At 38.7% G+C, this 24,152-nt stretch overlaps 1 protein-coding gene across 1 annotated transcript; it reads right to left on the bottom strand.

Annotated features, from left to right (window-relative positions):
- Nucleotides 1-10,648: 10,648 nt before the first annotated feature.
- Nucleotides 10,649-11,575, bottom strand: LOC100764473 (putative olfactory receptor 2W6). Its single transcript, XM_027409490.1, has one exon. The coding sequence runs from the start codon at nucleotides 11,573-11,575 to the stop codon at nucleotides 10,649-10,651; it is 927 nt and encodes a 308-aa protein (XP_027265291.1).
- Between the last annotated feature and the right edge of the window lie 12,577 nt (nucleotides 11,576-24,152).

Raw genomic sequence — 24,152 nt, forward strand, 5'->3', positions numbered from 1 at the left:
TTCTCTGTGTATTTTCCATCTTTATGTGGTTTTTTTTTATTACTTTATTTTTACTTTCTTTTGTTTCTTTTTTTTTCTGAGACAGGGTTTCTCTGTGGAAATCTGCCTGCCTCTGCTTCCTTCAGCAAATCCTACCATCGTGCACCACCATAACCAACTACTCTATTTCCTCCTGTTATTTTTTCTCTCACAAGCCTACATATATTTTTAAACATAGTGTAAACCTTTAGAGGTTTTTCTTTATCTGGATCTGTCTATCATCTCGGGAGTGCAGAGTCCAACGCCCAAGAGCACCCGGATGGCGCGAGCATACGGAAGCTGCTCCAATGCCGCTCAGCGGCCCAACAGGGCAGGCTGTGGCTGCAGGTTTCCCTCTTTCTCTGGGAACCTTGGGGCATGGGGTCATCCTCAAACAAAAGGAACATGCCATATGGTAAACTTTACAGCTGTCTCTCAGAGAACTCTATTTCTCTTTATTTCCTAGTCCCTATTCAATTAAACCAATGCTGGATTTAGAGGTGGATTTGGCTTTCCACCTCTAAAATCCAAGCACGTTGTTTAACTAAACTTTAGAGTTTCTGTATTGTATCAAGAAGCCAATTGATGTAATACAGAATAAGAAAAGAATTTGGGGACTGTCTTTGTCTTTTCTTGGCTCTTTCTTTCAAGGTGTGCACCCTCTCATAATTGTTATGCTCCCATGATTGCCTTTCCCAGCATGTGTACATACACAAGCAAACATTTCTCTGCTAACTGTTTATGTTTGAGTCCCACACAGCCAATGAAGACCTGCCTGACAGCAATCCCTGGACACCCTGGAAAGAAAATGGGCCATACCTGCTCGACTGCACTGGATCCAACTGGCCTCATTTCAACTGACACTCCGGCCAGAGTTTCGGGTACTGACTTCAATCAAGCTGAGGATTTCAACCTAGATCTTCAATCAAGCGAATCCCATCTAACATGGACTGGATATAATCCATTCAAGACTTTCACTATACTAACATTTTCTTCCTACAGGACCCCACAAGGCTATTGTCATCCCATTTTAGCAGAAAGTAACTTGGAGGATGCTACGCCCCCTTTCCCCATTGTTGTCGCTTAGGATAGTGTATATACCTAGTTAGGGATAGCTTCCTATTGTTTATGGTTGGGATTGGAAGGAGGTGTTCAGGCTTGGACACCTCTTTCAGATGACTTTAGGGTTAGTTAAAATAGATAGTTAGGATGTGACATAAGCAGATTGTTGTATCTTCTTATGTTTCACCTTTATGATTGTTAAATTTGGATACTTTACACTGTTAAGTTTTAATCCTCCTTTAGACTAAAAGGGGAATTGTGGGGGAACCTGTAGCCATGCCTGCTTAGGGGCTGGCTAAAGGTGTGCCTGACCACGCCTACGAGGGCGTGGTCAGGGTGATGCAGAGTGAGAGGTTCAGGTGGCTGGGTTTCACTTTCCGTTTCTTTTTCAGTTGCTGTACAGACTGGCGTTGCGCTGGCTGGCTAGGTCACTCTGTAAGTAAGGCTTATCCCTATTAAACCCTTATATTTCTACTTGGCTCCATGTTGGTAATTTCCCACTTTAGACACTACTTTCTAAAGTTAAAGTTCAGACAGATAAGCAATTTAAACAGGTCTATATCACCTAGTGAAATAGAAGCAGTCATTAAAAGTCTCCCAACCAAAAGAGTCCCAGGACTAGATAGTTTTAAATCAAAATTCTACCAGACTTTCAAAGAAAAGTTATTGCCAATGTTTCTCAAATTACTCCACAAATTAGAAACAAAAGGAACTTTGGCCAATTTCTTCTGTGAGGCCACAGTTACCCTATACCCAAACAACAGAAAGATCCAATAAAGAAAGGAAATTACACACCAATTTCCCTCATGAATATAGGTGCAAAAATACCTGACAAAAAATTTACAAACATAATCCAAGAACATGTGCAAAAAATAATTAACCCTGATCAAGTAGGTTCATTCCAGAGATATCAAGATGGTTCAAAATACAAAAGTAAGAAATATAATCCACTATATAAACACAATGAAAGAAAAAACCCACATGATCATCTCATTAGATTCTTAAAGGCCTTTGAAAAAATATAACAACCCTTCATGATAAAAGTCCTGGAGTGACTAGAGATACAAGGTACATACCTAAATATAATGAAGGCTGTTTACAGTATGCATATAGCCTATATCAAATTAAATGGAGAAGAACTCAAAACAATTGCACTAAAATCAGGAATAAGACAAGGCTGCCCACTCTCTGCATACCCATTCAATATAATACTTGAAATCTTATCTAGAGTGATAAGGCAACTAAAGGAGATAAGGGGATATAGGTTGGAAAGGAAGAAGTTTAAGTGTATTGGCAGATAATATCATAGTATACAAAAGTGACCCTAAAACTTTTACTAGGGAACTCTTATAGCTAATAAACATTTTTGGCAAAAGAGGTGGATACAAAATTAATTCACATAAATCAGTAACCCTCCTATCAGTAACCCTCAAATGACAGACTGAGAAAGAAATCAGGGAAACAACACCTTTCACAATTGCCCCAAATAATATAAAATATGTTGGAGTAACTTTAACCAGGCAAGTGAAAGACGTGTATGATTACAAAACTTCAAGTCTTTGAATAATATCCAAAATACACAAAGAACTCAGAAAAATTGTTATAAAAAAACAAAAACCAAAGAACCCAATTAACAATCAGGGTACATCTCTAAACAGACAATTCTCAGCAGAGGAAACTTAAATGTCTGAGAAACACTTAGAGGAATGCAAATCAAAACAACTTTGAGATTCCATTTTATACCTTTCAGAATGGCTGAGATCAATAATACAGGCATAGCCCATTCTGGTGACAATTGGAGCAAAGGGAACATTCCAGTGATGGTTGAAGTTCAAACTTCTACAACCACTGTAGAAGTCACCACGGTGGTTCCTCAGGAAGATGTGAATTGATATATCTCAAGATCCAGCTATACCATTCTTGAGCATATATCCAAATGATGTTTCAACCTACCATAAGAACCCTTGATCAACTATGTTCATTGTTGCTCTAGTCATAATTAGAAACAACCTAGATGTCCATCAACTGAAGAGTAAAGAAAATATGGTACATTTATACAATGAAGTATTACTCAGCTCTTAAAATATGACATCATGAAATGTGCAGGCAAATGGATAGAATTAGAAAAAAATCATCCTACATGAGATAACCCAGACATGGAAAGATAAATATGGCATGTACTTGTTTAAATCTGGATATTAGCTATTAAATAAATGGTAACTAATCTATAATCCATAGACCCAGAGAGGTTAGGTATAGAGGAAGGGACTAAGGAGGACACATGGACTTCCATGGGAAGGGGAAATAGAATAGATAAGGGTGGACTAGAGCGAGGGAGAGCAGGGACAAGAATGGGAGGATCAGGTCAGAAAGGGCAAGGGAGATAGGATTGAGAGAGGGAATGAGGGGTGAGACAATGATAACTGAAAGGCATTTAGGGGCAGTTTGGAAACCCAGCACAGTGGAAACTTATAATATATAAAGGCAATCCCAATGAAGTCTCCAAATAGTGAGAGAGGTAGAATCCCAACTAGCCATCTTTTGTCACCAAATGAAACTTCCAGTGCCAGTTGGTTTGATCCAATTGAGTTATTGGTTGAAAAGATCCCATGGAAATCCCTAGTAACTCAGGCTGTTTCCAAGATAATAGGTTGCTCTCCACAAACTGACAGGAAGGTTCCATCTCTGAAGACAACACCATTACAACTCATTTAACATGGAGTGGTAGAACTGGTGTCTACATAGAACCTCCATCCCCATTTTCTAGTGTTTATGACATGGAAGGCACTCATCAGATTACCAAAGAAGAAATGTAAACACCAACCCAACCATTGATCTACCATTGATATACAACCTGTCTTGCCTGAAAAATATGCTAAGGCAATGATGGCACAAACCTTATGGGAGTAACCAACCAATGTTTGATTTGAATTAAGACCTACTCCATTTTATGATGCTGTTTGGGTGACTAAGAACCAGAGACTAGATATCCCAGAGACCTAGGGTAAAACCAAATACTACTGATCTCTCTCTCTGTGTGTGTGGGGAAGTAACAATAAAAATACTCCTAATGATATTCTGCTATACTGGTAGATCAGTTCCTTATTTAGCCATAACCAGAGAGGCTTCCACATATAGCAGATGGAAATGAATACAGAGACCTACAGCGAGACATTATGAAGAGGGGGGAGAGAGCTTGGAGCACATAGCTCTAAATGATACTCTTCCATCAAATCCCTCCCCTCAGAGCTCAGAGAATTCCGTGGAAGAGGAGGCAGAAGGAGAGGACACCAGGAGAACATGGGCCTCTAAAACAACTGAGCAAAAGAAACATAGACAGAAGCAGCAATCACAGGACTGGCACGGGTGTGCATCAGGTCCTCTGCTAACATACTCTAGCTTTCAGTTTAATACTTCCATAAGATTCCTGAACAAGTGGGTGTCTGATTCTTGTGCCTTCTCTTGGGGTTCTTTTTTTCTGTTGGCTTGTCTTATGCAACTTAACTATGGAAGTTTTTATTTTTTTATTATATTTCATTCTGGTATATTTTGTTGTTATCTCTTAGAAGCCTATTCTTTTCTAATGAGAGACAGAAAAGGAGTGAATCCAGATGAAAGAGGAGGTGGGAAGGAACTGGGAGGAGTAGAGGGACAGGAAACTGTATTCAGATGATAGTACATGAGAAAAGAATCCATGTTCAATAAATGGGGGGAAAGTTCCCATGGTAAAGAAAATAATAATGACTAAAAATAAAGAAAAGAAAATTTACAATTTCTGATGAGTATTGAGTTGAGAACCTTTTCATGTTTATTAGGTGTGTGTATGTGTGTGTGTGTGTGTGTGTGTGTTGTGTGTGTGAGAGAGAGAGAGAGAGAGAGAGAGAGAGAGAGAGAGAGAGAGAGAGAGAGAGAGAGAGGGTGAAAAGAGAGAGGTTATTTTTCAAGTCTTTTTACCTTTGACAATTTATGTTATTTTCATTGGTGTCAGAGTTCTTACAATTCTGTGGCATGAGTCTTTAAAAATGGTTGTACAGAATTTCTTCAGTTTTTAGATGTAGGCATTTAGAGATATAAACTTTTAGAATTTGCCTTCACTGTGCTCCATAGGTTTGAATATGCTGTGTTCTAATTTTCATAAAATTCTAAATGTTTTTATTTTTCTTCTTGCTTTTTTTCTTGACCCAATTTCCATTAAGTGGTGACTTGTTTTGTTTCTATGAGTTTTTACACTTTCTGTCACTTCTGTTATTGATATCCAGCTTTTTCATGATGGTCAGATAGGATTCAGCATTTTATTTCAATATTTAATAGCTGCTGATATTTGCTTCATGTCCTAGTATGTGATTAATTTTGGAGAAAGTTCTGAGGGCTGCTGAGAAGAAAGTATATGCTTTTGTGTTTGGGTGGGATATTCTGTAGATGTCTGTTAGGTCCATTTGATTAATGTCATTATTTAACTCCAGAATTTCTCTGTCTATTGTTCAGATGATATGCTGGTAATATTGAGGTATTAAAGAAACCCACTCTTATTGTGTTAAATTATTGTATAATTTTAACTCTAGCAGTGTTTCTTTTATGAACTCAGAAGTCCTTGTGTTTGGTGCATAAATGTTTAGAATTGCAATATCCTCTTGTTGGATTTTTTCCTTTAGTAAGTATGTAGTGTCTTTCCCTGACTTTTCTGATTAGTTTTGGTTTGAAGTCTGTTTTATCAGACATGAAGTCTACACCTGCTTGCTTTCTGGTTACATTTGTTTGGAATACATTTTTCTATCTTTCACCCTGAGATGCTGTCTGTCTTTGCTGGTAAGGTGTATTTCTTGGATGCAGCAAAAAATAAATCCTGTTTTCTGATCTAACCTGTTAGCCTATGTCTTATTATTCTCTCTTTATTAATTGAGATAGTTAATATTGACAGTTATTATCAGGCAGTGTTTATTAATTCCTGTTATTGTGTTATTATGTCACTCCCCACTCTTTGTATCCTTGGGTTTAGTTAACCTCATCTTCAGATGGATGTTTTTCTTCTAGTGATTTTTATAGAGGTGGACTGATGGGCTTAAATTTGTTTTTACCATGAAATATTGTTCTTTTTCCTATGATTGTGTGTTACGATAAGTCTTTACACCAGCAGCCCAAGTTCTTCCCACCACATGGGTGGCCAAAATAACACACAGAGACTAATATTAGGTACAGTGCTGTTGACCAATGACTAGGATTTCTTATCTGTTAGCTCAGTCTTAATTACCAACCATAATCATAAGACTTATCTTATGGAGGATGCCGACAGAATGGGTCCTGTCTTCCTGGGATTACATGGTGGCTCCAGAGCAAAGAGCAGGAGGAAGAGGAATAGAGTGACTTCCTGTTTGTCCCTGCTTATATCCGGAGTCTGCCTGCTATGTCACTTCCTGTCTGGTTCACAAGACTTTACTACATTTCCCAGAATCTTCCTTGACTCCTAGTCCCGCCTAACTTGCTCCCCTATGGGCCAAACAGTGCTTTATTTATCAAGCAATAAAACAAACACACACACAGAAGAACTTACCCCATCAATTGTGATTGGTAGTTTTGCTGGATATGACAGTATGGAGATAGCATCTGTGGTTTCTTACAGGTTGTAGAACATCTGTACAGAGTTTTTTTTTTTCTTTCAGAGCCTTCATTGAAAAGTCTGGTGTTATTATAATGAGCCTGCCTTTATACATGTTTATTGCTATATTCATAATAGACAAAGACTAGAAACAGTCTAAATGTTTATTAAAGGATTAATGAATGGATAATGAAAATTTGGCACATTTACACAATGAAATATTTTTCAGCTATCAAGAAAAAATTAAAATATGGAATTTTCAGATAAATGGATGGAGCTAAAAACAATCATTCTGGATGAGATAAACCAGATCCCCAACAACAAATATTTCATGTTTTCTTTTATAGGTAGATATTGTCTCTTAGACTTTAGATATGTGTATTTCAATCTGTATTACGACGGAGGTTATGTAGCTAGTAAGGGGCCATGGGGGAGGAGAGTATCTTCCAAGGAAGGGGAAATAAAGCATAGTGTTATGAAGAGATCAAGGGAAAAGTAGAATAGGAGAATTAAATGAGGAGGTGAGGTGAGTGGGTTAGATAAAGACAATGCCCCAACTAGACATCTTATGCCACCAAACAAAACCTCCAGTGCCAGGAAATGGTTATATTTTATTGAGTCAATGCTAAACTGGTCCTATGGATCCCTTCTTAAACATCACAGACTATTGGCATTGGGCTACTCTCCATACTCTGATAGTAAGGGTCTATTGCTGAAGTCACAACTTACATATATTATCAAATAAATAGAGCAATTGCTCTACTAGAATTTTCATCCCTACAGACTAGCATGCATGGTGGTCTAAGATACTTTATACACTATCAGAGGAGCAAGGTAATCATCAATTTCTTCCAGTTATAGCTTCTTTGACCTACAGCAGGGCTCTGCCTGCAAGATACTGTGGTGCAACAGTGGCACAAATTTTATGGGAGTAATCAATCACTTTTTGATGGATTTAAGACACACTCTATGAGATGGAACTCAGAATTAACAATGGTAAAGTGACCAAGAACCTGAAACTAAATAAGTCATGGACCTAGTGGGAAATCTACTACTATTATTATTCTAAAGGAACATAGCAATAAAATGACTCCTAATGATGTATCATTATACTCATAGAGAAGACTATCACAGAGAAGCTTCTTCTTGCAGTAGATGGGAATTAAAACAGAGACCCACAACTGTACAATGTGTAGATAGTGAGAAATTTTGAACTTAGCCCTAAATGGGATTTCTTTATCAACTCCCTCCCTGTAGTAACCTGTGTTACAAGGCCTCTGTCTGGTCCATACCTGAGAGGGAGAGTGTGGATTGAGGAAAGAAGCAGATAAGGAACAATAGATAGAGTAGGGCACCTAGTGAATACCAGGATCAGCCCCAAGTTTATTATTCAAAGCTCTTATATATCCCAATCAAAAGGGAGGAAGGCAAAAGACTTCCTTACCAAGATACAAAGAACAAGCAAGTGTAGTTACCTTCCAAATACCCAAAACTTCAAGTAACCACACCCTAAACAAAATATCCTGTTGTCAATGTAAGACATCCATTAATTACTCTTTAGGCCAGATATCCTGTTGTCAAGGCATGGCACACAATTAGCCACACCTTAGGCCAAACATTCTGTTGTTTGACCTTGAAGAAGCAATAATAGGCTCGACCTCTCTGACCTTATGTCAAGAAGGAATGAAGCGACTTTTATGGACCCAACATCTCCCCTCAAAGCTCAGTGATCTATGCAGAAGAGGATGCAAAAAGACTGTAAAAGCCCAAGGTGGTGGATGACTCCAAGTAAACAGTGTCTTCCCAAATGTAACAGGACTGATGCACATAAGAGCTCACAGAGACTGGACCAATATACACAAGACTAAAATTGTAAGTATCAGAGGTGGTAGATGTCTCCAGGGAAACAACGTCTTCCAGACACAATAGGTCTGATGCACATATTAACTCACAGAGACTGTACAGTATGCACAAGACCTGAACAGGTTCAAACTAGACAAAACCACAGCACTGAGAGAGGGAAGTGGCATGGGATCCCACCTTAACCAAGAAGCTATTTGCAATTTATACCAACTTATACCTGCTGGGAAAAGAAAAATTAGTTTTCTACAATTGAATGTTATTGCGTATATCATCCAATCCAGGGAAAGCCTCATTCCCAGAAGTAGCTGGCTGGCCAACCCAAAACAGATTCTATTGTGTGTGTGTGTGTGTGTGTGTGTGTGTGTGTGTGTGTGTGTGTCTGTGTGTGTGTGTGTGTGCACACGCGAATGTGCGCGTGCGCTCACACATTAGTGAGCACAGGCTTTTTGTTTTGTTTTGGTTTTTGCCTTAATGATTTTCTTTTTTTTTTTTTTAAGTTTGCTTGTGTGTTTTGATTTTTAGTTGTTTTCCAGATTTTGAGAGAGAGGAAGAGAGGAAGGTGAGGAATAAGGTGGAGAGGATCTAGAAGGTGAAAGAATATGATCAAAATATATTTCATAAAATATTTAAAATATTGTTTTAATTAGGTGTATATGTGGTATGGAGAGAACTCACAGAAATTGCTTCTCAGGTTTAAAGTTCTCAGCACTATCTCCTTCTGTGAACATTTTAAATTTTGATGCATCTTACTTTTATTATTTTGTCTTTTATATCCTGTTTTAAAAAGTCTTTACTTATCCAAATCCATGAAGACATTTTAAAACTAATCCCATAGTTAGTATGCAAAGAATTGGATTTTGAAAGCAAGGATGTAATTATATTACTAGACCCAAGATAAACAATAAATGGCTATTTATTGGGGAACAATTACACAGAAAAACACAAAGAACCACTGGAGTGTTTCACTGCTCTCCCTACCAGATCTGCTGGCTTGCCAAAAAGAGCAGGCAAAAGAAAGCCACGCCTCAAGCTCTTCTCTTTCTGCTTCAGCCCGCCTGAAGCCATACCCAAAGGGGTGTGGCCACTGTTACAGGTCCACAGACCAGATGCCTAAAGGATTTCACTGTCACACTTATCATTATCCTTTACTCTAATTGCCTCTATCCTCTTCTTTCTTCCTCCCCTTCCTCCAGCTTGCTGTCCCTTTTGTCCCCTCAAATACTCCATTCTGGTTATATAGCATTTATTCCAGTTCGCTTTGTTGTTTTCCCTGCTTCTCTTCCCAGGGTATTAATAGAATTGCAGTGGCCCAAACCTTGGCCCTTGTGGAGATTGGGCTAGTGCTCTACCACTGAGCTGCATCCCAAACTGCTTGTCTGTGATGTCTTTCCCAAGTAGTAGGTAGATCATCTTCAAGGTGACCATTGGTTCCTTCCCCCTTTGAATTCACAATGCTAGTCCCCAACAAGAGAATGGACACATCCTTTCCTTTTGAGAATGACTGAATTGTCCTTTTTTTGTTTTGTTTTGTTTTGTTTTGTTTTTTGAGGCTAATTTTGCCCGAATTTGCACATTTATTTGGACATTTCTTCATTCTTTACAAATTCATTGTATGTTTGACTTTTTGAAGCCAAATATTACCCCTCTTCTTTCACTGATTAACTAGAATACAATTTAAATATGTGCTTGTTTTATATCTGTGTCAGCCACTCACTTTCATGGGATTTGCTCTTTTTGTTGAGAGCTCAGAATAACTTAGCTGCTTACTCTAAGAAGCTAAGATTTATCTGCATTGTGGTATCTGTGGCTAATTCAGACTTGGGACAGAGTTCAGTGTATTTAGCATATTAACACTACCCAAGAGTCAGCTTGGCATGCACCTGTAACCCCATCACTGTGGAGATGGAGGCACGAGGATTAGGAGTTCAAGGTCATCTTTGGCTATTTGAGTCTGAAGAAAGCCTGGGTTACACAAAACTGTCCCAACCAAAGCCAAACCAAAAAAGTACTTCAGAGTGTCTGATATATTAGGTGGATTTATTATAAACAAACAATAGATACATGTGGGAAAAAGTCCTTGGGACTTTGTAACTCATTATTTCCTTCTGTCCATCAGTGTCTCCCACAAACCTTCTTCAGTGCCCCTTTCACTTCTTTGTTCCTTAAGGTATAGATGAGAGGATTCAGCATAGGAGTCACTAAGTTGTAGAAGAGAGTGAGAAATTTTCCTTGGTCCTGGGAAGAGCTATTTCCGGGCTGCATATACATATAGATGATGCTTCCGTAGAACAGGGAGACCACAGTGATGTGGGAGCTACAGGTGTTGAAAGCTTTCCATCTTCCAGCAGCCGACTTGATCTTCAGCACAGCCGCAGCAATGTAGCCGTAGGAGACAAGAATCAGTGTGAGGGGCAGCAGGACAATAAGGATGGCGAAGGTGAAAGCCAGCATTTCCACCGCACGAGCATCCACACAGGCCATCTTGATCAGAGCTGGCATTTCACAAAGGAAATGATTAACTTTGCGGCGCCCACATCTGGACAGGGTCATTGTTAGTGGTGACATGACAATGGCATTGATAAGCCCACTCCCCCAGGCCAGGGCTACCAGTCTCACACACAGCTGTGGGTGCATAATGACCATGTAATGCAAAGGTTTGCAAACAGCAGCATAGCGGTCGAATGCCATAACAGCCAAAAGGATGCATTCTATACCCCCAACTGATAGGAAGGAGAAAAGCTGGACCACGCAGCCAGCATAGCTGATGGTCTTATCTGGTCCCCAGAGGTTTACCAGCATCTGCGGGATGCAGCTGGTACTAAAGCAGAGATCCAGAAATGAAAGATTTGCCAGAAAGAAGTACATTGGGGTGTGAAGCCGGGGGTCCAATATACACACAAGGATTATGGTTGTGTTTCCCAGCACAGCCACGGAATACAGAGTAAAATTTACGATGAAGAGCACCATCTCCAGACGAGGGCGGTCAGAGAAGCCCACTAATATGAAACCGTACTCAGAGCTGTCATTCGACTTCTCCATTGCCGATCTCTCACATCATCAGGTTGGTGCAGCTGGTAGGAGCCAAATGAGGTGTAGTTAATCTCTACTTCCTAAGAAACATGCAGAAACAGGATCCAGGGAGGAAGATTTGGCCACTGAATTTAATATTGCCATACATAGGAGACAACTCTCTACCCAGAAGTAAGGACTGCTTGTCATTGACATAAATTATTTCATGTTGGGAAATCTTGACATAATCACCTTTTAATTTGAATGAGTTAATTTTTGATTTTTGGAGACTGGGTCTCATGTAGGCCAGGTTGGCTTCATACTTCCTATGTAGCCAACTGACATTGGACTCTTGACCTTCCTGTCTTCACTTACCAAGTACTATGATTACAGGCAAGTACCACAACATCCAGCTACAATCTTTTGTTAAAGGGAGAACGTATCCCTATGATTCATAAGACAAGATATTTTAACTTTAACATCAGATCCTTCCTTGCTAGCATATTTGTAAGTAGCTACCCCAATTCAACTAATTTTTCTTTACACACAGGCAGATGGGCCCCTTTCTTCCAATTTACATATAACAGAGTGAGCAGATGTGTTATGACCCTAGCTGGTGTCTTTTATATGCCTTAAATGTAGACCTTTAAAAGATGATGACCAATACTGAATTCAGAACTGAGCTTTTGTAAAACACAGGACTCAGACAACTATCAGCTAATAGGAGCTATGACGATCTTATTAATGTTGCATAAACAGGCATTTTCCTTACTGTGAATATATTACCTTTTGTGTGTAAGGTATAATTACATCTGCTAAATATCTCAGGTATGCCAAATGATATCTCCGAAATTCACTTTTTGGTGAGTAACAGAATCTTGCAATCTAAGTTGCTAAGGTTGGGGTGCATAGTCTGTCCAGAAATCTAACAGCACTTGGCTGTGTTTTGTCTTCTATTCACCTTTTAGAATTGTTAAAATAATTGTAGAAGTGAGATGAACAACAAAAGAGATGTATAGGGAGAAAGTGAAGGAGAATATAAGAAATAAAAAGCAATTGGAGCTGGGTGGCACACTTCTTTAATCCCAGCACTTGGGAAGCAGAGACAGGCAGATCTCTGAGTTCTAGACCAGTTCTGTGGTCTAGAAAGCAATTTCCAGGACACCCAAAGTTACACAGAGAAAACATGTCTCAAAAAGAAAACAATTAGAAGAGTAATTTTAAAACCCATTGATCCAAAACTGTCTAAAAAACAAAGAGAGCTTGATTCATAAATAACACAGTCAGAATTGGATTAAAGACACCAAGATGATACATTAGAGTTAGCCAAGAGTGCAGACATCTTCTGGCTCTGAAGGAAACATGACTTGCACTCTCAGTCTGTCAGCTTTTTGATAACCAGAAGTAATGGGACATACCTTAAATATGTGTTATTTGAAAAACTTCTAAAATTGATGGCCCTATAGTAATTTAGTTTTTCCACAGATAAATATACCAACGTAATAAAACAAAAATAATGCCCCCATTCTTTTATCCTTTAGGCTCACCTGTTTTCAACTTTCCCCCAACAACTCAGGAATAACACATATTAATGTTTTTCTTATTATTATCTTGTTATCTGGGATTTTGTGGTGGTCCTACAGATATATGTAGGAAAAAAGTAGGATTATAAAACTAAACCACCTGGAATTATATAGCAGTGGTTACAAAGGTCTTAACTTGTTAAATAACAGACTGAAAGCCAAGTTCCCAACTCATTTTTTGTGCACTATAGTTTTTTTCTGAAGATGTATAAAGACCATTTGTTTCTTTTTCTTATAGTTTGACTAAAGTGATAAGACTAATGGCATAGCACTGCTTTAGAAAAAGTTACAATGATGAAATCACCCAGAGTAAACAGGTAACTACAATAGGAAACAGCATTAACATCCATTCTCTGTCTTGCTGCCATTTAGGCCAAGTATCCAGCCTTCCATAGGCTTTTTGGAGCTGTCAACCAAAGCACTACCTACATCGAGGACTTCCTGAAGGCCTCAGAAAGTAAGCAAGGTGAATGGGGATGCTCTTATAGCCCAGAGCAGAGAAAACAGGAACGATCTTTTAGCATCAAAGATGGTATCTACAAGTTGGCGCAAGTAACCTGTTTTCTTGACAACACCATGGGGAACACTCCCTCCTTTGGGTAATTAGCTGTTACCACAGATGAAAATAGAAGAGTGAGTTTCTGTGGGGAAATGATGAAATAACATCTCGTGAGAGTCAAAACCCAGGTTAATTTTTTAGTTTTCATTTGGAGCCAGAGGTTCTCATATCTTCAAGATTTGACTATTTCTATAGTAAAACATTCTTGTTGATTTGTGGGGGCAAAACCATCATTAGAAACCAGGGTTCTGGCATAACTCTAAAGCCTTGCATTGAACTATTGAGATTATACAGTTTTCTGAGGAAATAATTTTTTGTATTTTTTTATTAGTTCAAATTAGGAACAAGCTTGCTTCACATGTTAATACCTCCTCCCTCTCCCTCTGCTCCCCCAAGCCCTCCCCCCCAACCTTCCACCTGTCCCCCACCCCATCCACTCTCCACTCCCCAGGCTAGGTAGGGCTCCCCAAAGCCCACCACATCATCCTGGGCCAGGCCTAGGCCCTCCCCTATGTGTTCAGGCCGAGACATGGGATGGGCTCTCAAAGTCCCTTCTTATACCAGGGAAAAATACTAATCCACTACCCTAGAGTGCAGAGGCCTCCTCATTGACATCCATGTTCAGGGGTCTGGATCAGTCCTATGCTGGCTTCCCAGACAGAAGTCTGGGGTCCATCTGCTCCCCCTTGTACAGACTAGCTGTTTCTGTAGGTTTCACCAGCCTGGTATCGACCCCTTTGATCTTCATTCCTCCCTCTCTGCAACTAGGTTCCAGAGTTCAGTTCAGTGTATATCCGTGAGTGTCTGCCTCTGCTTCCATCAGCCACTAGATGAGGCATAAAAAGGATGGCATAAAAAGTAGTCATCAGTCTCATCAGAGGACGGGCATTTAGGCTAACCTCTCCACCACTGCCTAGAATGTCAGTTTGTGTCATCCTTGTAGATCTATGGAAAACTGCCTAGTGTCAGATCTCTCCTCAGACCTATAATGGCTTCCTATGATATGGTATCCCTCATCCTGCTCTCTTCTATTCTTCCCCCAACTCAACATTTCTGCTCCTCCATTTCCTCCTCTCCCCTCTTCTTCTCCTCTCATTCTGGCAGTTTCCTCTCCGCTACCCTCATGCTCCCAGTTATTTCAGGAGTTTCCCCCCCCCTTCCCATTCCTGGGGTCCATGCATTTTTCCTTTAGAGTCCTTCTTGTTTGCTAGTTTTTTTGGTGAAGAGGATTGTAGGCTAGTAATCCTTTGCTCTATGTCTAAAATTCATATATGAGTGAGTACATGCCATGTTTGTCTTTTTGTTCCGGGTTACCTCACTCAGGGTGGTTTCTTCTAGTTCCATTCATTTGCCTGCGAATTTCAAGATTCCATTACTTTTTTTCTGCTGAGTAGTATTCCATTGTATAAATGTACCACATTTTCTCTATCCATTCTTCAGTTGAGGGGCATCTAGGGTGTTTCCAGGTTCTGGCTATTACAAACAATGCTGGTATGAACATGGTTGAACATATGTCCTTGTATGAATGTGCATTATTTGGGTATATACCCAAGAGAGGAATTGCTGGATCTTGAGGTATACTGATTTCCATTTTTTCTGAACAACCACCATACTGATTTCCAAAGTGGTCTTACAAGTTTGTGCTCCCACCAGCAATGGAGGAGTGTTCCTTTTTCTCCACATGCTCTCCAGCATAGATTGTCAGTCCTATACTTTAACATGGCAATGGTGTTTTTGATTTTAGCCATTCTGACCAGTGTAAGATGGTATCTCAGAGTTGTTTTGAGTTGCACTTCTCAGATGGCCAAGGATTTTGAACACTTTCTTAAGTGTCTTTTAACCATTTCAGATTCCTCTGTTGAGAATTCTCTATTTAGTTCTGCACCCACTTTTTAATTTCATTGTTTGGTGTTTTGGTGGGTAGCTTCTTGAGTGCATTGTACATTTTGGAAATCAGCCCTCTGTCAGATGTAGGGTTGGTGAAGATCTTTTCCCATTCTGTGGGCTGTTGATTTATCTTACTGACTGTGTCCCTTGCCTTACAGAAGCTTCTAAGTTTCCGGAGGTCCCATTTATTAATTGCAGATCTCAATGTCTGTGCTACCAGTGTAATGTTCAGGAAGCCATCTCTTCTGCCAATTCATTCAAGGGTATCTCCCACTTTCTCTTCTAGGAGATTCAGTGTGGCTGGATTCAGTGTGGCTTTGATCCATTTGCACTTAAGTTTTGTGCATAGTGACAGATATGGTTCTATCTGCAATCTTCTGCATGTCTAAATCCAGTTGTGCCAACACCATTTGTTGAATATGCTGTTTTTTCCCTTGTATATATTTAGCATCTTTGTCAAAAATAAGGTGTTCATAGGTGTGTGGGTTAATATCAGGGTTTTCAATTTGATTCCATTGGTCTATCTGTCTATTTTTGTGCCAATACCAAGCTGTCTTCAAAACTATATCTCTATAATAGAGCTTGAAGTCAGGGATGGTGATGCTTCCAGAAGACCCTTTGTTGTACAGAGTTGTTATCCTGTTTTTTTTTGTTTTTCCATATAAAGTTGAGTATTGTTCTTTCAATGTCTGTGAAAAAGTGTGTTGGGATTTTGATGGGGATTGTATTGAATCTGTAGATTACTTTTGGCAAGATTGCCATTTTTACTATGTTGATTCTACCTATCCAAGAGCATGGGAGATCTTTCCATTTTCTAGTATCTTCTTTAACTTCTTTCTTTAAAGACTCAAAGTTCTTACTGTACAGGTCTTTCACTTTTTTGGTTAGTGTTACCCCAAGATACTTTATGTTGTTTTTGGATATTGTGAAGGGTGATGTTTCTCTGATTTCTTTCTCATTGCATTTATCATCTGTATATAGTAGGGCTACTGTTTTTTTTTTTTTTTTTGAGTTAACTTTGTATCTTGCTACTTTGCTGAAGGTGTTTATCAGCTGTAGTAGTTCCCTGATATAGTTTTCCGGGTCACTTATGTAGACGATCATATCATCTGCAAATAGTGAAAGTTTGACTTCTTCCAATTTGTATCCCTTTGATCTCCTTTTCTTGTCTAAATTGTTCTAGCTAGAACTTTGAGTACAATATTGAAGAGATATGGAGAGAGTGGACAGCCTTGTCTTGTTCCTGATTTTAGAGGAATTGCTTTGAGTTTCTCTCCATTTAGTTTGATGTTTGCTGTTGGTTTGGTGTATATTGTTTTTATCGTGTTTAGATATGTTCCTGTTATTCCTGATCTCTCAAAGATCTTTATCATGAAGGGATGCTGGATTTTGTCAAAGGCTTTTTCAGCATCTAGTGAGATGATAATGTGGTTTTTCTTTTTCAGTTTGTTTATATGGTGGATTACATTGATGGATTTTCATATTTTGAACCATCCTTGAATCACTTGGATGAAGCCTACTTAATCATAGTGGATGATTTTCCTGATGTGTTCTTGGATTCTATTCACCAATATTTTGTTGAGTATTTTTGCATCGATGTTCATGAGGGATATTGGTCTGTAGTTCTCTTTTTTAGTTGTATCCTTGTGTGTCTTGAGTATCAAAGTGATTGTAGCCTTGTAAAAAAATTGGCAATGTCCCTATGTCCCTTCTGCTTCTATTGTGTGGAACAATTTGAGGAGTTTTGGTATTAGCTCTTCTTTGAATTTCTGGTAGAATTCTGCAGTGAATCCATCTGGCCCTGGGCTTTTTTTTTTTTTTTTTTTTTTTTTTTTTTTTTTTTTTTGGTTGGGAGGCTTTTGGTGACTGCTTCTATTTCATTAGGGGTTATAGGTCAATTTAAACTGCTTACCTGTTCTTGGCTTAATTTTGGTAAGTGAAATCTATCCAGAAAATTGTCCATTTCATTTAGATTTTCAAATTTTGTGGAGTAGAGGTTTTCAAAGTATGACCTGATGATTCTCTGGATTTCCTCAGTGTCTGTTGTTATATAACCCTTTTCGTTTCTGATTTTGTTAATTAGTGTGCTCTCTGCCTTTTGGATAGCAGTTTGTCTATCTTGTTGATCTTCTCAAAGAACCAACTCTTTGTTTCATTGATTCTTTGTAATGTTTTCCTAGTTTCTACTTTATTGATTTCAGCCCTCAGTTTGATTATTTCCTGGTGTCTACTCCTCCGTGGTGAGTTTGTTTCTTTTTGCTCTAAAGCTTTCAGTTGTTCTGTCAATTCTCTAGTGTGCCTATTCTCCAGTTTCTTCATGTGGGCACTTAGTACTATGAACTTTCCTCTTAGCACTGCTTTCAGAATGTCCCAAAAGTTTGGGTATGTTGTGTCTACATTCCTAAATTCTAGGAAGTCTTTAATTTCTTTTTTTGTTTGTTTTTTGGTTTTTTGAGACAGGGTTTCTTGGTGTAGCTTTGGAGCCTATCCTGGCACTCGCTCTGGAGAACAGGCTGGCCTCAGACTCATAGAGATCAACCTGCCTCTGCCTTCCGAGTGCTTTGATTAAAGGTGTGCAACACCAATGCCTGGCCTAATTTCTTTTTTTGTTTCTTCCTCAACCCGGGAATGGTGCAATTGGGTGTTATTCAATTTCCATGAGTTTGTAGGTTTTCTGCAATTTGTATTGCTGTTGAATGCTAACTTTAAAGCATGGTGATCTGATAAGATACAAGGGGGTATTTCAATTCTTTTGTATCTGTGAAGTTTGCTTTGTTGCCAAGCATGTGGTCAATTTTAGAGAAGGTTCCATGTGGCACTGAGAAGAAAGTATATTCTTTTGTGTTTGGATGGAATATTCTATAGATATCTGTTAAACCCAGTTGGGTCATAACTTTTGTTAGATCCTTTGTTTCTTTGTTAAATTTCTACCTGGTGGTCCTGTCTAGTGGTGAAAGTGCGGTGTTTAAGTCTCCTACTGTAAGTGAGTGTGTGGTTTGAGCTTTAGTAATGTTTCTTTTACAAATGTGGGTGCCTTTGTATTCAGGGCATAGATGTTCAGGATTGAGACTTCATCTTGATGGACTTTTCCTGTGATGAGTAGGAAATGCCCTTCTTCATTTCTTTTGATTGATTTTAGTTTGAAGTCTAATTTGTTAGATATTAGGATTGCTAAACCAGCTTGTTTCTTGGGCCCATTTGATTGGAAAATCTTTTCCCAACTGTTTACTCTAACACCTGTCTTTGAATTTGAGGTGTGTTTCTTGTAAACAGCAGAAGGATGGATTCTGTCTTCGTATCCATTTGGTTAACCTGTATCTTTTTATAGGCAGATTAAGACCGTTGACATTGAGGAATATTAATGTCCATTGTTCATTGGTTCTTCTTTGTTTTGGATTTATTGTTCGTGGTGTCATTGTGTGTGTATTTCACCCCTGTTTCTTTTCCTGTTTGGTAATGTTGGATTATCTATGTTTTTGTGAGTGTAGTTTTCTTCGTTGGGTTGGAGTTTTCCTTCCAGAACTTTCTGTAGTGCTGGATTTGTGGATATGTATTGTTTAAGTCTGGCTTTGTTATGGAATATTTTGTTTTCTCCATCTATAGTGATTGAAAGTTTTGCTGGGTACAGTAGTCTGGGCTGGCATCCATGCTCCCTTAGTGTTTGTAGGATATCTATCCAGGAACTTCTGGCTTTCAAAGTTTCCATTGAGAGGTCGGGAGTGATACTGATAGGTCTGCCTTTATATGTTACTTGGCCTTTTTCCTTTGCTGCTCTTAATGTTTTCTCTTTATTCTGTAGGTTTGGTGTTTTGATTATTATGTGTCGAGGGGCATTCTTTTTGTGGTCCAGTCTGTTTGGTGTTCTGTAAGCTTCTTGTACTTTCACAGGTATATCCTTCTGTAGGATGGGTAAGTTTTATTCTATGATTTTGTTGAAAATGTTTTCTGTACCTTTGAGCTATATTTCTTCACCTTCTTCTATACCTATTATTCTTAGGTTCAGCCTTTTCACGGTGTCCCATATTCCCTGGATATTTTGTGTTAGGGATTTGTTGGACTTGAGATTTTCTTTGGTCAATGACTGTATATCATCTAGAGAGTCTTTAAAAACTGAGATTTTCTCTTCCATCTCTTGAATTCTATTGGTTATACTCACATTTTTAGTTCCTGATCATTTATCCAGCCTTTCTATTTCCAGCATCCCCTCATTCTATGTTTTCTTTATTGTTTCTATTTTAGCTTTTATGCTTCCTTCACTTGTTTGGTTGTTTTTCCTTGGCTTTCTTTAGATTCTTTAAGAGATTTGTTTATTTTTTGAATTTTTTGGTTTGTCTTTTCCTCCCCTTCATGTAATTTTTGCTTGTTTTTTCTTCTATTTCTTTAAGGGATTTTCTTGTTTCCTCTTTAAAGGTCTCTATCATCTTCCTAAGATAATTTTTGAGGTCCATCTCTTCTTCATCCTCTTTGTTGGGCTTTTCAGATCTTGCTGGTGTGGGGTCCCTAGATTCTGACAGTGTCATATTGGTCTTTCTGTTTTTGAGTGTGTTCTTATTCAGTCTTCTTCCCATGTCTTCTTCCAGTGGGTGCAGATGGGGTCTCTATCTCCTCTTGTCACCCCGTGGTGTGTGTGGGCCAAGACTTCAATGTCTGCATCTCTAGATGGTCTTGCCTCTCCTGGTAGTCTCTTCAGTTGGTAGGGGCTGGGTTGGCAGTGGAAAGGGGAAGGAAGAGTGAGGTGTTTCCAGACTCAGGGAGCTCCTCCCTGCCTGGGCTGGTCCACTCTAAGCAGGCACAGGCCCAGAGAGATCCCAGGCAAATGGGAAGTTGGATAGGAATAGGACAGGAACAGAGGGTACACTCACCTGGGTAGGAGTCAGGCCGGCAGAGGAGGGGGATGGAAGCCTGAGGAAAGAATTTTAAATTCATGCTTATTTCTAATATTTCTAAAATCAATTAATATAATTTTAATTGATAGTCCAAGAATAGACTATTTTGAATAGTCTAAGATATTTTAAATATTTCAACAGTATTATTATTAGTAATAGTAAAATACTAATTTTAATAGCCTAAGAGAGTCTAAAAATTTTCCATTTTTATGTGGAAATAGATTTTAAGTAGATAATCCAAGAATAGATTTTCAAAAGATATTCCAAAAGTAGACAAGTCATTCTTACTTGACTTCTAAGTTTTATTTCTGTCTGGATTGATAAAGTTACCCAAATACAACAAATAGAAAATGAGTACAAATAATTTACATTTAAAGATTTAGTGTGTGTGTGTGTGTGTGTGTGTGTGCATGTGTGCAGGTAGCCCTGGAGGCCAGAAGAGGTTCTTGTTGGATCCCCTGGTACTTGAACTATAGTTGTTTGTAAACTGCTGGATATGGGTGCTGGGCACTGAACTCTGGATCTTTGGAAGAACAACAAGAATTCTTAAACTGCTGAGCCATCTCTCCAGGTCTTCAATCTATACTTGGACAAAAACTAATTTCCCTTTTGAAAGTAAAACATTAATTACTCCTTGGAGGAGGTAAAAATCCCCCCTCTCAGAAATTCAAAATGATCAGTGTCTCAATCAGTACTCAATCAGTATAATTAAGGGCTAGAGTGAATCCTTACAGTTGGTACATAAGCAAAGGGATAAACAGTAGGCAAACTCACTGATGCCCATTATCAATGTTTGCTAGTTTCCTTTAAGTTGAGGTTATTTGAAACACAAAACAGGCCCAGAAACCTCATTTCATAAGTAGAGTATTATATAAATAACCAAGTTTAAAATATTATCATTTTATATAGTTGTTAAAAATATTTAAGAACCCTAGAGCTGGGTGTTGGTGTTGCATGCCTTTAATCCTAGCACTCCGGAGGCAGAGTCAGGCAGATCTCTGTGAGTTCCAGGCCCGCCTGGTCTCCAGAGCAAGTGCCAGGATAGGCTCCAAAGCTACACAGAGAAACCCTGTCTTGAAAAACAAACAAACAAACAAAAAACCCCCAAAACCAAACTAAACCAAACCAAAACAAACAAAAGAATCCTAGAGCCCTCATCCAGTGGCTGATGGAAGCAGAGGTAGACACCCACAGATATACACTGAACTGAACTCTGGAACCCAGTTGCAGAGAGAGAGAAATGAAGATCAAAGGGGTCAGAACCAGGTTGGTGAAACCCTCAGAAACAGCTGACTTGAACAAGGGGGAGCATATGGACCTAGACTGCTGTCTGGGAGGCCAGCACCAGACTGATCCAGACCCCTGAACGTGAATGTCAACAACCTTTCTCAACACCCACAGCCAGAAAACATATTAAATACTAGACTGAAACTTAAATACTAGATAGACCTCAGCACTCTATGGGGCCCCTGGTAGTGGATCAGTATTTTTCCCTGGTGTAAGAAGAGACTTTGAGAGCCCATTGTATGTGAAGGGATGGTCTCTGGGCCTGGGCCTGGCCCAGGATGAAGTGGTGGACTTTGGGGAGCCCCCATGGAGGGCCCTACCCTCCCTTGGGAGCAGAGGGGGTTAGGTGAGGGGCTGGTCGGGGACTGGTGGGGGAGTGGAGGGAGAGGGAGAGGGAGAAGGGATTGATATGTGAAGCAAGCTTGTTCCTAATTTGAACTAATTAAAAAATTGTGTAAGAATCAACTATGTTGGCCAATGAGCAAATTGTCATGACTTAAAATTTTCTGATAATTCCTAATAGTTTCTGAAAATAGAGAAAGATTATTACAACAAATATGTGGAACAGACAGGAAATGTTTTTAACATTCAAAGAACTTTTCTAATTAATTTTCTTGCTTTTTTCTCTTTTTTCCCCCTTTTTTTGAGACAGGGTTTCATGTAGTAGACTGACAAAGATAACACTAACCAGGCATGGTAACCCACACCTGTAAACCCAGTTTTTGCAATGTTGAGGCAGGAGAATTAAGAGTTCAAAGTCATCCTCAGTTACATACGAACTTGTGATACATGAGATCCTGTTTCAACAAAATCAACAAAACCAAAAGGTCACATTTATTTGGAAAAGAGAAAGTATGACGAATAGTGAGATACAATTTCCAGAAACATACTTGTAAAATTTTCAACTTTATGCATAATTAGATACAAGTCAACATAATGCATGAGTTAAAAAAGAAACAAACACACATGACTTAGCTATGTAAGAGGAAATGGATGAGATGCCTATTAATTAAATGATTAATAAGTAAAAAATTAATAATTAAAAAGTAAATGTTTGTATTGCTGCAAATAAGTAATGTGGTACAGACATATTGAATTAAATATCTCCAAATTATTTTAAATATATATTATATTATGGTAAGTTATACTACTTTAACATTAATAAATACTTAAAATATTACACATTACACATATAAAATCTGTTGAAGTTGAAAACTGTTTTATAATTTCATATATACATATATTGATGTCCTGTTTCTTACATGGAAACTGAACTATATAGCTCAGTTGATAGAGTGCTTGCCTCAGTTTGATCCCAGCACTATATAAACTGGGTGTGATCAGCACACTAGTAATTCCAGCACTCCAGAGGTGCAGGCAGTAGAATCTGAAGTTCAAAGTCATTCATGGCTACAAAGGGTCATCCTAGACTACATCCCCATCTCGAAGCAAAACAAAACCAAGACCAAAGAAAAAATACCTTGGTTTGCATAAATATGTAAAGTTAACTGGAGCTTGAAAAAAGTCAATTGTTAAAATTACTCTCTCTCTCTCTCTCTCTCTCTCTGTCTGTCTGTCTGTCTCTCTCTCTCTCTCTCTCTCTCTCTTTCTGTGTGTGTGTGTGTGTGTGTGTGTGTGTGCTTGTGTGTGTGTGTCAGAGACAACACACAGGTATTGCTTCTCATCTTCTACCATATAGATCCCAGGACTTGAACTTAAATCATCAGACTTGGTGGCAAACACCTTTATCCTCTGAGCCATCTTGTCATTCCTAAGAAATGGATTTCCATTTTCTACCTAATATCTTTCCATTTAAAATGCTAATATATCACCAGATAAACACGTAATGTATAACCAAGTAATTAGGTGTAATATTTAGATTTGACTCTGAATAAAGCCTTGTATCTTTCTTTGCATCTTGTTCCTAAAGCCAAACAGCTGCTTCAGTTGGTTCACTCATACTCTATAGACCCAGTGATTCTGTTTGATGAGGAGACAGGCTCAAACAGATTCAGAGTTCTGATACACAGGAACAAAATCCATAATGAAAAAGATAGCCCAATTATTGGAGCACCTAGGAATTTGGTAGGAACTAAATAGTGCTGCTATTTTCACAGATTGTCTATTAGGTAGAGAAAAGGCTGAAGTCAAATCAGAAAAACTGGAAAGCTGAGACTTGTCAGGTTTCCTTCCAGCCAATGCAAGCAAAAATAAATAAATAAATAACCCACAGCTTCCATTAGGTGTATATAAAGCTGTAATTTGTAGATTCAAGTGCAGTCCACAAAGACAGCACTATCAATTATTTTTATACAAGCCACTTGCTTGTAAATGAAGTAGCTTAAAATTCTTTTGCCATTTACTAAAGCAAAGGGGTGAATAAATCTGGAAGAAGACTATATTTA

This window comes from Cricetulus griseus, chromosome 3 (assembly GCF_003668045.3).
Source record: "Cricetulus griseus strain 17A/GY chromosome 3, alternate assembly CriGri-PICRH-1.0, whole genome shotgun sequence".
NCBI lineage: Eukaryota > Metazoa > Chordata > Mammalia > Rodentia > Cricetidae > Cricetulus > Cricetulus griseus.

Coding starts and splice junctions, on each gene's coding strand:
- LOC100764473 (XM_027409490.1), bottom strand. CDS start 11,575: ATGGAGAAGTCGAATGACAGCTCTGAGTACGGTTTCATATTAGTGGGC.